The sequence below is a fragment of the Anolis sagrei genome, chromosome X (genome assembly GCF_037176765.1).
Source record: "Anolis sagrei isolate rAnoSag1 chromosome X, rAnoSag1.mat, whole genome shotgun sequence".
NCBI classification, from domain to species: domain Eukaryota; kingdom Metazoa; phylum Chordata; class Lepidosauria; order Squamata; family Dactyloidae; genus Anolis; species Anolis sagrei.
In genome coordinates this window covers 103,596,319-103,613,461 of record NC_090034.1, presented here as the reverse complement: position 1 = coordinate 103,613,461, position 17,143 = coordinate 103,596,319, and the positions used below count along the sequence as shown (strand labels likewise).

Here is a 17,143-nt window from a genome sequence, read left to right as displayed (position 1 = left end):
TCAATTCTAAAGCTAAGTCTTTTGCCATGAGATTGGAAAGCTTTAGTAGTCTGTAGTAACTTTTCACCTTTTTCTGTGTTTTGGGTTCCCTTTTTTAGGTTTATCCTGAGTTTGAAGACCATCAAAGCCGTTTGCCTCCGGGATCCTTCCTGACGTGTTCCTCAGACAACACCATTCGTTTCTGGAGCTTGGAAAACGACACGCAAACCCATTTCCCGAGGAATGTTTACAGTAACGTAAGTTTCCGTTGTAAGTAAACATCCTGTCAGTCTAGGTCAGAGACTTTCACCAGCTTTCAACAATTGATATCTATCAATGAATCTACCAATCGATACAAATAAAAATGTAATGTTCGTTTGTGGGATTAACAGAACTCAAAAACCACTGGACAAATTGACACCATATTTGGACACAAGACACCTAACAACCCAATGTATGTCCTTCACTCAAAAAATTGATTTTGCCATTTGGGAGTTGTAGTTGCTGGGATTTATAGTTCACCTACAATCAAAGAGCATTCTGAACCCCACCAACGATGGAATTGAACCAAACTTGGCACACAGTTCTCCCATGACTAACAGAAAATACTGGAAGGGTTTGGTGGGCAGTGTCCTTTGGTTTTGGAGTTGTAGTTCACCTATATCCAGAGAGCACTGTGGACTCAAACAAGGATGTATCTGGACCAAACTCTACACGAATACTCAATATGCCCAAAGTGAACACTGGTGGGGTTTGGGAAAAATAGAATCTTGACATTTGGGAGTTGTAGTTGCTGAGATTTATAGTTCACCTACAATTACAGAACATTACATTAATTGAGGCATCAGTGGTTAAACTGTAATTTAAGATAAGACCACCCAACTCTGATTAAACCATTATTCTAAACTTCCTCCATGTAAATGTGCTTACGTATTCTTCCAATAATAATAATATAAATAGAAATGTAATAACAGTAATAATAGAATAATAAATGTAATAATAACAATAATAAATAGAGTAACATAATGGAAATGTAATAATAACAGTAATAATTGAATAATAAATGTAATAATAATAATAATAATTGAGTAAAATAATAAATGTAATAATAATAATAGGTTCTTGTGGGTTTTTTCGGGCTATGGAGCCATGTTCTAGAGGCATTTCTCCTGACGTTTCGCCTGCATCTATGGCAAGCATCCTCAGAGGTTGAGAAGGTCTGTTGGAAGTAGGAAAAATGGGTTTATATATCTGTGGAATGGCTGGGGTGGGGCAAGGAGCTCTTCCCTGCTGCAGTTAGGTGTGAATGTTTAGCTGATCACCTTCATTAGCATTTGAAGGCCTGCCTGAGTCTGGGAAAATCTGTTGCTGGGAGGTGTTAATCTGTGCCTGGTTTTTTCCTCTCTGTTGTTTAGCTGTTATAATTTTAGAGTTTTTTAATACTGGTAGCCAGATTTTGTTCATTTTCATGGTCTCTTCCTTTCTGTTGAAATTGTCCACATGCTTGTGGATTTCAATGGCTTCCCTGTGTAGTCTGACATGGTGGTTGTTGGTGTGGTCCAGCATTTCTGTGTTCTCAAATAATATGCTGTGTCCAAGCTGGTTCATCAGGTGCTCTGCTATGGCTGACTTCTCTGGTTGAAGTAGTCTGCAGTGCCTTTCATGTTCCTTGATGCGTGTCTGGGCGCTGCGTTTGGTGGTCCCTATGTAGACTTGTCCACAGCTGCATGGTATAAACCCATTTTTCCTACTTCCAACAGACCTTCTCAACCTCTGAGGATGCTTGCCATAGATGCAGGCGAAACGTCAGGAGAAATGCCTCTAGAACATGGCTCCATAGCCCGAAAAAACCCACAAGAACCTAGTGATTCCAGCCATGAAAGCCTTCGACAATACAATAATAATAATAATAATAATAATAATAATAATAATAGAGTAAAATAATAAATGTTTGAAAGAAGACATAAAAAAAACCCTCAAAGTATTCCAGTTTTAAAAGCATGCTAGGACAATGTCTGATGTATACTTATATATGTATGTACATGCCCATAGCCGTCCTTCCTTTTTTCAAAGAACTTACTGAAGGTCCTGTATGTGGAGAAGAACACGCAGCAATTGCAGGACACGACCAACGTTCCCGATCGAGGGGAAAACACCAATTACCTTGATGCGAAATCCGGTGTCCACGTGATGAGCGTCAGCCCCGATGGCCAGCACTTGGCTTCTGGGGACAGAGCTGGGAATTTGAGGTGGGTCTCAAGCCTTGTCCCTCTATAGCAGGCCTGGGCCAACTTGGGCCCTCCAGGTGTTTTGGAGTCCAACTCCCACCATTCCTAACAGCCTCAGGCCCTTTCCTTTTCCCCCTCAGCTGCTTAAGTGGCTGAGGGGGGAAAAGGAAGGGGCCTGAGGCTGTTAGGAATGGTGGGAGTTGGACTCCAAAACACCTGAAGGGTCAACATTTGCCCATGTAAATACCTAAATATGAATCCAGAACATAAACCCACAGATATAGCAGGCCACTGTATTTTTCAACATCAACAAGGAGCTCACAAAACGTTTACAAAGGAGATCTTCAAATTCTGTCTTTAATAGTAATTTGTATGACAGTTTCAACCCTTGGACTGGAAAGAGAGGATTCTTTCAAGCTTATCTCATGTTCGAGGTTGTGTGTCTATATATAGATGTTCCCCAGGGCAATTCCAACAAAGGATAGGGTAAAAGAAAGCCGTAATTATGTTCATCCTTCCATGGTAAACGTTCCAAGTGCCTACCCATTTGGAAGGGAAAGGATTCGCAAGTCAGCTTGCTGTTTCTATATAATTGGGAATACAGCTCCGCAGCTAATCATCTTAATGTCTATATATGTCGGAAAATTAAATGAGAAAATAAAACCCCCAAAATTGCTTATGTGCTTCTGAAACATGCTGATCTATTGTATATCTTGCTCCTGTATGCGTGTTACTTTGATGTTATTATTTGCTTGTTTGTATTTTATTTTGCTTGGTTGTAATTCTTGAGCTTGGCCTTATATTAGCCACCCCGAGTCCTCTCGAGGAGATGGTGGCGGGATATACATAAAAATTATTATTCTTATTATTATTATTATTGTCACTTGAAACACAAGAAGATGAGTCCACAGCAGACACTGTGCTGGCTGTTGTATTGGATCACACGTCGGGCACTTCCCAAATATCTAGGACTGTGTGATGGATCGCTGCTGGAAGGTTTTATGGTGTCGTAATTAAATTAAATTAGCCTCCCTGCATAAAACGGTACCTAAACTTCCTACTTAACAGATGCAACTGTCTTTCGGGCTGCATAGGTCAACAGCAAGCTAGACTATTAATGATCAAGAGCTTACTCCGACCTGGGCCTGCTTCGAACTCATGCCCTCTCGGTCAGTAGTGATTTAATGTAGCTGGCTACTAACTAGCTGCACCACAGCCCAAAAATATGCGGAACAAAGATTAAAATACAGTAGACACAGAATATGAATATTCAAAAATCCATTGTTAAAAATGGACATGTGTTTATTCCCGCAGGATCCATGAGCTCAGATTTATGGACGAAGTGATGAAGCTCGAAGCCCACGATTCGGAAGTCCTCAGCTTAGAATATTCCAAACCAGAAACGGGTAGATAATAATAATAATCGGAACAATGCAGCTCCTTTCCTTCTGCATGCATATTTTTTTAGTTGATTTGCTGAGGTTACAATATTGTCCTGAAATTACATTTTTTTGAAAATGTTTTGAAACCGACCCGCAGTTTTGTGCCCTTTCTGCTGCTTTATATAGGGATGTCCCTGCTGGCCTCTGCCAGCCGAGACAGGCTGATCCACGTGCTGAATGTGGAGAAGAATTACAAACTAGAGCAGACTCTGGATGACCATTCCTCAGCCATCACCGCCGTGAAGTTCACAGGTACATATCCAGGGCTTCTGCGTCTGAAAACGTGAAAGCAAGGATATAAATGGAAAGGATAAATGGGAAACTGGGATATAAATAGAAAGGATAGCTGGGAATTGTGATTGAGTTCTTCCTGCCATCTTTTCCTTTCTCTGCAGGAAGTGGAGACGTGAAGATGATTAGCTGCGGAGCCGACAAAAGCATCTACTTTCGGAGCGCACAAAAGGTCTCTATGATGCATTTATATGATTTGTTGTCACAAGGCGCGATAATGACCTCTGGCTGTAGGATTATTTTAAGGGGGAATGGGTACCTTAATGGAGGATAGTTGAATTTAATGGCTATACAGGGCCTGAAGCTCACAGTGGCTGAGGAGCAACAGTATTGTTGTTGATATTATTATTATTTGAAACACAACAAGATGAGTCCACAGCAGACAAGATCACTCTGCTGGCTGTTGTATTGGATCACATGTTGGACACTTCCCAAGTGTCTAGGACTGTGTGATGTATCGGCAAATAATGTGTGCAGATCTGAGAAGGGTGGCCTTCTGCAACTGGCAGATGGTAATTTTGTCAGCGCCGATTGTGTTTAAGTGCAGGCCAAGGTCTTTAGGCACTGCACCCAGTGTGGCGATCACCACTGGGGCCACCTTGACTGACTTGTGCCAGAGTCTTTGCAGTTCGATCCATTATTATTATTATTATTATTATTATTATTATTATTGACACAAAAGCACAGTATGTCACAGCAAACGAGATCTATATGCTGGATTTCGTATCATAAAATCACAAGTCGAACACTTCCCAAGCATCTAGAACTGTAATGTATTATTATTATTATTATTATTATTATTATTATTATTATCCTCATCATCATCCTCAGTAGTAGTATGGATAGACTTTGCAGATAGCCAGCGTCTAGCCTTCTCAAAATGAATGTCGGGTTGTTTGAGAGCATTTTTAGCACGGTTTCCTCTCCAGCTCACGGATGGGATTAACTTCATCCGGACTCATCACGTTGCCGAGAAAACCACCTTGTACGACATGGATATCGATATAACCCAGAAGTACGTGGCTGTGGCTTGTCAGGACCGGAATGTCAGGTAAGCTCCTCTGTAAATGTTGTGCTTGCTTCTTGCAGTATTTATTTATTGATTGATTGATTTATGACCTTTATATGCCGCCCTTCTCACCCCAAAGGAGACTCAGAACGGCTTACAAGTAATATGTGAATACAATATATTATACTATAGCCATAGCACAATATTAGTATTATATATTACTATATTGTACTATACAATTATACTGTAATATTATTAGTAATTTTACATGTAATATGAAATATATAATTATAACTAGCAGCCCCCTGCCACATGTTGCTGTGGCCCAGTCTGTGTATATGTGTTTTGTGTGCATACATTTGTGTGTATGTGTGTTAGTGTATATATGTGGTTTTGCACATAAGTTGTAATGTATTTTTGTTTTTTGCCTTTTAAAGTCTCTTCTGCTGTGTTTTTCAGTGTTTTAATGAGTAATGGTCACTTGTTGGCCTGATAGGTCTTAGTTTGAGGACCCCTGTGCTAATCCCACAAACGAACATTACATTTTTTAATATAGATATTGCACTGTACCATTATATTGTAATATTATTAGTAATATTACATGTAATATGAAATATATAATTATAATATCATATTATTATTAGTAGTATTATATTGTATTACATTATAATATTATCAATATTATATCTATATACAATATATTATAGTAAATTATGCTATTATATATTATATTATATTATATTACATATTATAGTAGGCAGTTAGTAATTGTGGGAGCTAAAGTCCAAAACACCTGGAGGGCCGAAGTTTGCCCATGCCTGCCTTAAAAGCGCAATAGCAGAGAGAAAGCAGCCCTTCCCTCTGCTTAAATAAACCCGACAGGCTTTTGGAGCTTAGCAAACAAACCTAATGTTACCGTCTTTCCTCCAGGATTTACAATACGGCCAGCGGGAAGCTGCTGTGGGGCTACAAAGGCTCGCAGGGCGACGACGGATATTTGCTGAAGGTAACGAAACCAATTTCTGAGTGCTGGGAATAGTTTAACGAGGGGATATAAAGTTCCAGCCATGGGAAATATGTTCAGATGAAGCATCGTTTTAGAATCCTGCTAAGTTTGGTCTTGTCTTATGGAAGCCTTGCTTGGAAGATTCATGTTTAAGGATTCCTTGTTTATGGTTTGTGATTATATACTCATGCTTCGCATCAATGTTTTCCTGGTTCTTTGGGCTTTATTAGAGAAGTATGGACTTTGTTTTTGAACTTTGCTGTACCCTATCTTGGAATACTTTGTTCCTACTTATCATCCTGCCTAATTGGATTTATCTATTCTCTTAAAGTGTTTTTTACCTTTTACTTATCTTCAATAAAAATGATCGTTTTCCTACTCAACGTGTAGGAATTATTCCTGTTCTGGAGTGCAACACTTGGGCCCTGGGGTGTTTAAGCGGCTGAGGGGGAAAAGGAAGGGGCCTGAGGCTGTTAGGAATGGTGGGAGTTGGAGTCCAAAACACCAGGAGGGCCCAAGGTTGCCCATTTAAACACCCCACGGAGTGTAGCCTCTTGCTTTCAATCTTGACACAGGTCCAGTTTGATCCTTCTGGGACGTTCTTGGCTACCAGTTGCTCCGACAAGAGCATTTCCATCATCGACTTCCACTCCGGAGAATGCGTTGCCAAAATGTTTGGACATTCAGGTTTGTTTGGCCATCACACTCCTTTCATTCTTTCTTACTTACTTACTTTCCATGTTCATTCAGTCATTTTTAAAGTCTGTATTTCCCCCTCTCCTCCTCTCTTTCCAACGAGAAGCTTGCTACCTCCTTCTGTCTTACTTTCCATGTTAGTTCAGTCATTTTTAAAGATTTCTCTTTTTAAAATATTTTTACAAAAGTAATAATTTTCTTTTCCCATTGTGATCCCTGTGAATCGCACATGTGGCAGTTTCTGCACCTGAGCAGACAGCTTCAGAACCTTCTAAATATATTTGAAAAACTTGGCGGTTGGCCACGTCCACTCTCCCCTTGCGAGTATAAGTAGCAGGTGGGTGGAGCCACCACCTCAGTTCTTTTCATCCGCCGCTTATGCAGCAGTTATGGAACCTCTCTCTCCTTTTGATTATTTTGAATTATTATTATTATTATTATTTTAAACTGTGTAATAATAAAAAAGTAATAATTTTCTTTATTCAATATTTTAAAATCCCCAAATATTATTTATTTATTTATTACAATATTTATATTCCGCCCTTCTCACCAGGGGAGTAGTCAGTGCTGGCATGGATGCCACCAGAAAGGGCACTTTATGCACATGATGTGGGAATGTGAATATGTACAAGATTTTTGGCAGACTATACAAAATGTGTCAAATCAAATATTAGGAAATGAGTGGGTCATAACAAAGGAATTAGCGGTATTAGGGAAAAGAGAGGAAATGGGAAAGAAAAGGGAAATAAAAGAAGCAATAATTGAATGTGCACAAGCAGTAATAGTATTAGGATGGAAAGAGAAATCAAAATGGACAATAAATAAATGGTACCATTATATGGTGGAGCAAATGGAATTTGAAATTATGAATGTGAAATTAAATGATTTAAAAATCAATGAAAATCAAATGAGAGAATGGAAGATAGATGGGCAAGGGTAATGAACTATATTATGAATCATTCTGGAGATCAGGTCATAAGAAATAAGATACAAATGCTATATAGCATACAGGATGGAAATGTATAAAGATAAAGAAATAATGATTGTCTCAAAAAGAAATGAATATGTGAAAGATAATAATCCTCATGTTGGTGGTGGGAATTGTAAATGTTTTGTGTGTGCAAGGTATGTATTTTCTGTATTGTAAAAATAAAAAGTCGGGAAATTTTAAAAAAAAAATAATTTTTTTTAAAGTAATAATTTTCTTTTCCCATTGTGATCCCTGTGAATCGCACGTGGTAGTTTCTGCACCTGAGCAGACAGCTTCAGAACCTTCTAGATATATTTGAAAAACTTGGCGGTTGGCCACATCCACTCTCCCCTTGCGAGTATAAGTAGCAGGTGGGTGGAGCCACCACCTCAGTTCTTTTCATCCGCCGCTTATGCAGCAGTTATGGAACCTCTCTCTCCTTTTGATTATTTTGAATTATTATTATTATTATTTTTAAACTGTAATAATAAAAAAGTAATAATTTTCTTTATTCAATATTTTAAAATCCCCAAATATTTATTTATTTATTTGCAGTATTTATATTCCGCCCTTTTCACCCTGCAGGGGACTCAGGGCGGATTACAGTGTACATATACATGGCAAACATTCAATGCCATAGACACACAACATATACAGACAAGACACACTGAGGCTATTTAACATTCCAGCTTCAAGAGGGTATTTTGGCCAACAGGGGAGCTGTTGCTTCACCGTCCATTGGTGACAATGATGGAGAGCTTGCTCATTCGTTTGCATGCTGGCTGGAGATTTTATGTCATCGTAAATTAGTTAAATTAACCTGCCCGCATAAGTGGTACCTAAATTTCCTACTTGACAGATGCAACTGTCTTTTGGGCTGCAAAGGTTGACAGCAAGCTACTCAAATGGTCGGAAGCTCACTCCGATCCAGGCTGGCTTCGAACTCATGACCTTTCAGTCAGTAGTGATCTTAATGCAGCTGACTCCCAGCCAGCTGTGCCACAGTCCCAGTATTATTATTGTTATTACTATCTCACTGACGCAAAAACAGTGTGTCACAGCAAACAAGATCTATATGCTGGATTTCATATCACTAAATCACAAGTCGAACACTTCCCAAGTGTCTAGGACTGTATGATGTATTTTCGAATGATGCGCGCAGATCCAAGTCAGGTGGCCTTTTGCAGTTGACAGATCATGATTTTGTCGATGTTTATTGTTTCCAAATGCCGGCTGAGATGGTTTGGCATGGCACCCAGTGTACCGATGGCCACTGGGACCACCTGTACTGGTTTATGCCAGAGCCTTTGCAGTTCGATTTTGAGGTCCTGATAACGGCTGAGTTTTTCCTGTTGTTTTTCCTCAATGCAACTGTCACCTGGAATGGCGACATCAATAATCCAATTTTTTTTCTTTTCCACAATTGTGATGTCTGGTGTATTATGTTCCAAAACTTTGTCAGTCTGGATTTGAAAGTCCCACAGTATTTAGGTGTGTTCGTTTTCCACTCCCTTTGCAGCTTTGTGATCCCTTTACCAGTTCTTGACTACAGGCAAGTGGTACTTGTGACATAAGTTCCAATTAATCCTTTGGGCCGCAGAGTTATGCCTCTGTTTGTAGTCCGTCTGTGCGATTTTCTTGCAGCAGCTGAGGAGATGATCCATGGTTTCATCAGCTTTCTTGCACAATCTGCATTTTGGGTCATCAGCTGATTTTTTGATCCCGGCCTTAATGGTCTTTGTTCTGATGGCTTGCTCCTGGGCTGCAAGAATCAGGCCTTCTTTAGTCTCCTTCTTCAGTGTTCCATTTGTGAGCCATAACCAGGTTTTCTCCTTGTCAACTTTTCCTTCAATTCTGTCAATTATTATTATTATTATTATTATTATTATTATTATTATTATGTCCATACTTGTACCCTGACCTTCTCTACCCTGGCAGAAGGGGACTCAAGTTGCCTTACAATGGCACAATGTTGTGCCTCAACACAATCACGTAAACACTTCAAAAATCGAAACATAATAAACAGAGTTAAAACAGATTTAAAATGCAAAGGGTCAGCTATATGAACTGTAGTACTAAAATATCAAAAGGGAAAAAACTAATCAAGCAGAGTTTTCTCTCTATTGCAGAAGTTGTGACGGGAATGAAATTTACCTTCGACTGCAAACACCTGATCACTGTTTCGGGAGACAGGTAAGAGGGACTCACATTTCAAAACATGCACTTTTTGGATTGGCTTTTAAGGGTTTTGGCTGCTTAATTTTAGTGCTGTTAATGTTCAATTCCATTTTAATGTGATTATATTTCTTAGCTTTTAAACTATACTGTATTTTTGTGAGCTGCTTTGAGTCTCTTTTTTAGAGACATAAAGTGGGAAACTAATAATAATAATAATAATAATAATAATAATAATAATAACAACAACAACAACCACAACCACCACCACAACAACAACAATAGACCAGGCATGGGCAAACTTCAAATTTCAAGGTCTATATGTATACAATAGCCCCCACAAGGTACAACAGTAATCCAAAATCCCAAAGTAGCAGGAGATCCAGCACAGGAATTACAAGAAAACCAGGAAGTACAAGCCACCATAGAATCCAATACAAAAATCCAGGAGCCATCTTTCAAACTGGAAGCATGAAACAGGAACAAAGACATGGAACTAGAATTCCCTCAGAAAGCTTGACTAGGATTTGGCAAGCGTTGTTGCCTCAATTACCAACATTGACCAGACTGGCTGGAAAATCTCCCCCCCCCCTCCCCCACCTCTCTAATATACACATGAAATCATGCTTTCTCCAATTACTTCCTGATATGGGTCTCTCCTCTAACAAGTGCTGTGACCATCGGAGATTCTGTTGAGCAGCACAAAGTTTACGAAAACCAGCTGTTAGGAATTGTGGGAATTGAAGTCCAAAACACCTGCAGGGCCCAAGTTTGCCCAGGCCTGCTATAGATGGAAGGAGATTTCCTATTTCAGCCTCTCTTTCCTTTCTTTTCAGTTGCATCTTCATATGGCACCTCAGCCCTGAAATCACCAACTGCATGAGGCAGCACCTGATGAAACTGGAGCAAGCCCATGAGTCCAAGAGAGCCAAGGAACAGATCTGTTCTCAGCAACAGTACAGGTATTGGAACACCTGGATCTTTTGGGGAGATTGCAAGAAGGACCCCCCATCACCACCACCACCTCCTTTAACTGTATCCTTCTTTCAGGCAGGAGATTTACATTGCTGTGTCCAGCAGGGGGGACCCCTGTCAAACACAGGACACGACTGGCTATGAAACAGAGGAGGAAGAGGAAAAGGGAGAGGAGGATGACTCTCTTCAGACGCCAAGCAAAGATGACCTCGATACAGGTGTGGAGACCCCAAAGGACAACGGGAGCATGGAGGGATGGCTTCCAGGGTGGGTGGGAAAACATAGGCTCCTTCCACACTGTATCTATATTCCAAATCCCTGAGCATCATGGGTATCTGCCAGGTGTTGGATTTCTTCAGCCTTCTTTGTCCATCAGATGTTCTTGAGTTCTTCTCTGGACCTCAACTTTTGCACTGGCATAGATCTTTTTCTTAGTAGCATTGTTGATGTCTCTCTGCCATGTTTGGAAGGGTTCCCTTTTCTTGTCAATTAGCTGTTGGATCTCATTGTCATTTTCGTCAAACCAATCTTGATGTTTCTTGGTTTGATATCCAATAGTTTCTTGGCAGGCTGTGATGGTGAAGGTCTTCAGTTTGTTCCAACGTTCCTCAACATTTTCGGGGTGTTCTATGGGTAGATGGAGACAGATCGTGATTTTGTCAATGTTTATTGTTTCCAAATGCCAGCTGAGATCTTTTGGCACGGCACCCAGTGTGCCCACTACCACTGGGACCACCCATACTGGTCTATGTGTTTTTAATTGCTTGTATTGTTGTTATTATTGCTTGTATTGTTGTGTTTGGGCTTGGCCTCATGTAAGCTGCACCGAGTCCCTTGGGGAGATGGTAGCAGGGTACAAATAAAGTATTATTATTATTATTATTATTATTATTATTATGTCAGAGCCTTTGCAGTTCGATTTTGAAGTCCTGATAATGGCTGAGTTTTTCCTGTTGTTTTTCCTCAATGCGACTGTCACCCAGTATGCCGAGATCAATAATCCAAACTTTTCCACAGTCATGATTCCTGGTGTATTGTGTTCCAAAATTTTGTCAGTCTGGATTCGAAAGTCCCACTGTATTTTTGCATGTTCATTTTCCACTACCTTTGCAGGTTAATGATCTCACCAATTCTTTACTGCGGGAAGGTGGTCCTTGTGACATAAGTTCTAATGAATCATCTGGGCCACAGAGTTGTGCCTCTGTTTGTAGTCCGTTAGTGTGATTTTCTTGCAGCCGCTGAGGATATGACCCATGGTTTGATCAGCTTCCTTGCACAGTCTGCATTTTGGGTCATCTGCTGATTTTTCGATCCTGGCCTTAATTGCATTGGTTCTGATGGCTTGCTCCTGCGCTGCAAGAATCAGGCCTTCTTTTGTCTCCTTCTTCAGGGTTCCATTCGTGAGCCATAACCAGGCCTTCTCAATGTCAACTTTTCTTTCAATTTTGTTAAGGAACTGCCCATGCATTATTATTACTATTACTAGCTGTCCCCTGCCAGGCATTGCTGTGGCCCAGTCTGGTGATCTGGAAAATAAAGTAATGAGAAAGTGTTGGTTTCTAATATATGTAATTCCTTTCTGCTTGTGAGTAAACAGTATTTCTTGTTGTTTCTTTGTCAGTGTTGGAGAGTGTCTGGTTTGCCCACTCTGGAACATGCAACATATCATCATCCTTCTTTAAGGGTCCCTTTCAAATCTCTGATACTATATCTCTCTGTGTGTGAGAGAATCATATCTATCTATCTATCTATCTATCTATGTATCTATATTTATGACTGGATGGCTCTTTGTCAGGAGGGCTCTGATTCTATTTTCTTGACCTGGTGAAGAGAATTGGACTGGATGGCCTTAAGTATTTTCTGTTGGTCATGGGGGTTCTGTGTGGGAAGTTTGCCCGATTTCTGTCGTTTGTGGGTTTCAGAATGCTCTTTAATTGTAGTGAACTATAAATCCCAGTAACTACAAATGTCAAGGTCTATTTCCTCCAAACTCCATCTGTGTTCATATTTAGGCATATGGAATTTTTGTGTCAAGTTTGGTCCAGATCCATCATTGTTTGAGTCCACAGTGCTCTCTGGATGTAGGTGTACTACAACTCCCAAACTCAAGGTCAATGCCCACCAAACCCTTCCAGTGTGTTCTGTTGGTCATGGAAGTCCTGTATGCCATGTTTGGTTCAATTTCATTATTGGTGGAGTTCAGAATGCTCTTTGATTGTAGGTGAACTATAAATCCCAGTAAGTACAAATCCCAAATGTCAAGGTCTATCTATTACCTTGATTATCAGCAAATAATGCGTGCAGATCCCAGTAAGGTGGCCTTTTGCAGCTGGCAGATGGTAATTTTGTCAGTGCCGATTCTTTTAAAGTGCAGGCCAAGGTCGTAGGCACTGCATCCAGTGTGCCGATCACCACTGGGACCACCTTGACTGGCTTGTTGTTGTTTTTGTTGTTGTTGTTATTTGGGAAGCCCCTTCCTGAGTAAGATCTGTAACCTTCCTATCTGCTGCTCATGCAAATCCATGTGATGCTTCTCTATTTTTCCCCCCGTCGCTTGACACACAGCTCCTGCCTGCGTCCTCACCAATGGCAAGCTGCCCATGTGGGCCAAGAGGCTCGTAAGTCACACTTTTTCAACATCGCTATTTGACGGAAGCATAGTTAGTAGAGGGGGGCATTTTGGATATGATAGTTCCTGGAATTGAACTAGGAATATCGGGATCTCTTTACAAGGATAGACATGAGTTCTGATGCAGTGGATGCTGAAGAAAGGCAAGCAGCCACACAGTGTAATCAAGTCTGCACTTCATGATGATTATTACTCTGCCTTTTATTTTTAAATCCACGTAAAGGAGTCTCACAAAACGACGTTCTCGCTGAATGACGCTTTTCTCCGCAGCTTGGGGAGGCGGATAATTCGGAGAGCAGCTCCTTTACCAGCAAGGTGAGCTACCAGCCCCAGGGGCGATGGGCCGAGCGCGCCTCCGACAAGGAGCCGATCAAGACCATGCCGGACGCAGACCTCAATTACTTCACCCCCATCAAAAATGACAGCCTGGACGACATCGAGCTGGAGCCACAGAACTTGGATCGGCTGCTCTTGGAGGTGAGAATATTCCGATTTGGACCTGCTTTGAGAACCATCGCAATGTCACGGTTTGAATAGTGGTCAAGGCCAGGCACAGACCAACTTCAGCCCTCCAGGTGTTTTGGACTTCAACTCCCACAATTCCTAACAGCCGGTAGGCTGTTAGGAATTGTGGGAGTTGAAGTCCAAAACACCTGGAGGGCAGAAGTTGGCCCTTGCCTGGCCTAGGCCTTAAATCAGCCTCTTGGGCTCTTCCTTCTCTCTTTCCTTCAATCCTTCCCTTCCACCCTTTTGTCCTTCCCTCCCTTTTGTCTTTCCTGCCTTCTCTCCTTCCTTCCTTCCTTCCTTCCTTCCCTCCCTCTTCCTCTTTCTCTTTCTCTTTCTCTTTCTCTTTCTCTTTCTCTTTCTCTTTCTCTTTCTCTTTCCCTTCCTCCCTTTTGTACTTCTATCCTTCTCTCTTTCCTCTCTCCTTCCTCTCTCCCTCCTTCTCTTTCCCTTCCTCCCCTTTGCCCTTTTTTCCATCTCTCTTTCCTCCCTCTCTCCCTCCCTTCCCTTTCACCCTTTTTTCCTTCCTTCTTTCTCTCTTTCCTTCCATCTTTCCCTTCCACCCTTTCGTCCTTCTCTCCCTTGGTCTTTCCTGCCTTCTCTCTTTCCTCCCTCTCTCCCTCTTTCTCCTTCCTTCCTTCTCTCTTTCCTCCCTCCTTCCCTCTCTCTCTTTCCCTTCCTCCCTTTTGGCCTTCTTTCCATCTCTCTTTCCGTCCTCCTTCCCTTCCTTTCTTCCTTCCATCACTGGGCAGCCAGTCCTCCTAGTAGGGAATGCTAGCATGCGTGCCCCCAAGTTAGAAAGTTTGCCCAGGCTTGACTTAAACCATATGTGCCTAACTCAAGGCTCGTGGGATGAATCCAGAAAGTAATTATTTTCTTGTAGAGCGAGGACTCCCCAAGAAACGTGATTGAACACTTCAAGCATCCGGATCTCTCCTCCGATGACGAACTCACCGAAGAGCTGGAAACCAGCCGGACTGGCCTATACGACACCCAGACCAGCAGCTGCCTTTCTGACAGCGAGAGGTCAGTCTCTGGCAAAAGATTATACCAGTGGACCTGGTCCGTTCTCTTTTTCCCCATCACAGTCTTAAAGCAAAAAAAAAAAAAATCATTTCTCCTCTCTTGGCTGATACTCAATTATCTCAAAATCTGATACAAACCTCATCCAGATGTGCTTTTTTCAAGGAGCGTTCACCTGGTCCTCTCTGCTTTCTTTCTTTCTTTCTTTCTTTCTTTCTTTCTTGAAAGGGAATGTCTGAAGGAGTTGCCTCTTCATCCCATTTACCCAAAGGACCCCGCTGTTGGTGCAAAAGAGAAGTCCTTCGATAAAATCTGCCCTGTGACTCCCTTGGGTTCCGAGGCCTCTGCTTTTGGCCGCCGACAGGAAGGTCAGTCCCCCCCCCCCCCCCAAAAAAAAAAACAGAATTTGCTAGATGTAAACAGAGATTTTTGATATAAATTTTTATTATGCATTTCAAAAAGAAACCTGACTGCTCAGGCAACCCATATGTGCGATTTCACAGAGACCACGAAGGAGAAATATTTTTCACACAAATAAAAAAAGAGAACAAAGAAAGGGATGAGGATTGTGGAGCTCTGGTTAGTAAATTAAAATCATATTAATGTCTACTATGTCACTGAGGAAGAAGAAAGAGATTGATGGGGGAGAGAAACCTTACGTTCTAATTATTACATCTATATCTTCACCTCGAGTACTATTATACACATCGTCTAAAGCAGGGGTCCTCAAACTAAGGCTCGGGGGCCGGATGCAACCCTCCAAGGTCATTTACCCGGCCCTCGCTCGGGGTCAACCTAAGTCTGAAAGCACACAACAACAACAATCCTATCTCATCAGCCAAAAGCAGGCCTACACTTCCCATTGAAATATGAATAAGTTTATATTTGTTAAAAATGTTCTTCATTTTAATTATTATATTGTTCTAAAGTTTGTAAAGCAAAGTGTATGGAAGGGAAAGCAATCAATTGGAATATGATGAAAATAGGTTAGATCAGGGGTCCTCAAACTATGGTCCGGGGGCCTAATACGGCCCTTCAAGGTCATTTACCCGGCCCTCGTTCAGGGTCAACCTAAGTCTGAAATGACTTGAAAGCACACAACAACAACAACAACAATAATCCTATCTCATCAGCCAAGAACAGGCCCGCACATCCCATTGAAATACTAATAAATTTATGTCTGTTAAAATTGTTCTTCATTTTAATTATTGTATTGTTTTAAGTGTTTTTTGCACTACAAACAAGATATGTGCAGTGCGCATAGGAATTCATTCATGTTTTTTTTATAATCCGGTCCTCCAACAGTTTGAGGGACTGTGACCTGGCACTCTGTTTAAAAAGTTTGTGGACCCCTGGCCTAAAGTTCTGAAAGTTCCACACACACACACACACACACACACACACACACACAGACGTGTGTGTGTGTGCGTGTATATATATCTATATAAATAAAAATGTAATGTTCGTTTGTGGGATTAACATAACTCAAAAACCACTGGAAGAATTGACACCGAATTTGGACACAAGACACCTAACAACACAATGTATGTCCTTCACTCAAAAAATTGATTTTGTCATTTGGGAGTTGTAGTTGCTAGGATTTATAGTTCACCTACAATCAAAGAGCATCCTGAACCCCACCAACGATGGAATTGAACCAAACTTAGTACATAGTTCTCCCATGACCAACAAAATATTGAAAGGGTTTGGTGGGCAATGTCCTTTGCTTTTGGAGTTGTAGTTCACCTACATCCAGAGAGCACTGTGGACTCAAACAATGCTTGATCTGGACCAAACTCTACACGAATACTCAATATGCCCAAATGTGAACACTGGTGGAGTTTGGTGAAAATAGAATCTTGACATTTGGGAGTTGTAGTTGCTGGGATTTATAGTTCACCTACAATCACAGAGCATTCTGAACCCCACCAACGATAGAAATGTTCCAAACCTCCCACACAGAACCCCCATGTGGGCCACAGCAATGTGTGGCAGGGGACGGCTAGTATATACATATATCTATATAAATAAAAATGCAATGTTTCTTTGTGGGATTGACATAACTCAAAAACCACTGGGTGAATTGACACCAAATTTGGACACAAGACACCTATCAGGCTAACAAGTGGCCATCACTCATAAAAACACTGAAAAACACAGCAGAAGGGACTTAAAAAGCAAAAAAAAAAAAAAACCCAAAGTACATTACAATGCAT

The 17,143-nt window shown here is 41.1% G+C and overlaps 1 protein-coding gene across 1 annotated transcript in view; it reads left to right on the top strand.

Moving 5' to 3' along the window:
• The window catches only part of LOC132781618 (WD repeat-containing protein 62), a 41,358-nt gene that overhangs the window by 16,875 nt on the left and 7,340 nt on the right, over nucleotides 1-17,143 (top strand). The window contains exons 10-24 of the mRNA XM_067461049.1: nucleotides 99-236; nucleotides 2,053-2,228; nucleotides 3,522-3,613; nucleotides 3,776-3,901; nucleotides 4,045-4,112; nucleotides 4,870-4,991; nucleotides 5,880-5,955; nucleotides 6,531-6,642; nucleotides 9,751-9,814; nucleotides 10,633-10,758; nucleotides 10,847-10,989; nucleotides 13,337-13,389; nucleotides 13,671-13,877; nucleotides 14,788-14,930; nucleotides 15,156-15,295. Of these exons, the coding sequence (XP_067317150.1) occupies nucleotides 99-236; nucleotides 2,053-2,228; nucleotides 3,522-3,613; nucleotides 3,776-3,901; nucleotides 4,045-4,112; nucleotides 4,870-4,991; nucleotides 5,880-5,955; nucleotides 6,531-6,642; nucleotides 9,751-9,814; nucleotides 10,633-10,758; nucleotides 10,847-10,989; nucleotides 13,337-13,389; nucleotides 13,671-13,877; nucleotides 14,788-14,930; nucleotides 15,156-15,295 (1,786 nt within the window). The remainder of the gene's footprint in view (nucleotides 1-98; nucleotides 237-2,052; nucleotides 2,229-3,521; nucleotides 3,614-3,775; nucleotides 3,902-4,044; nucleotides 4,113-4,869; nucleotides 4,992-5,879; nucleotides 5,956-6,530; nucleotides 6,643-9,750; nucleotides 9,815-10,632; nucleotides 10,759-10,846; nucleotides 10,990-13,336; nucleotides 13,390-13,670; nucleotides 13,878-14,787; nucleotides 14,931-15,155; nucleotides 15,296-17,143) is intronic.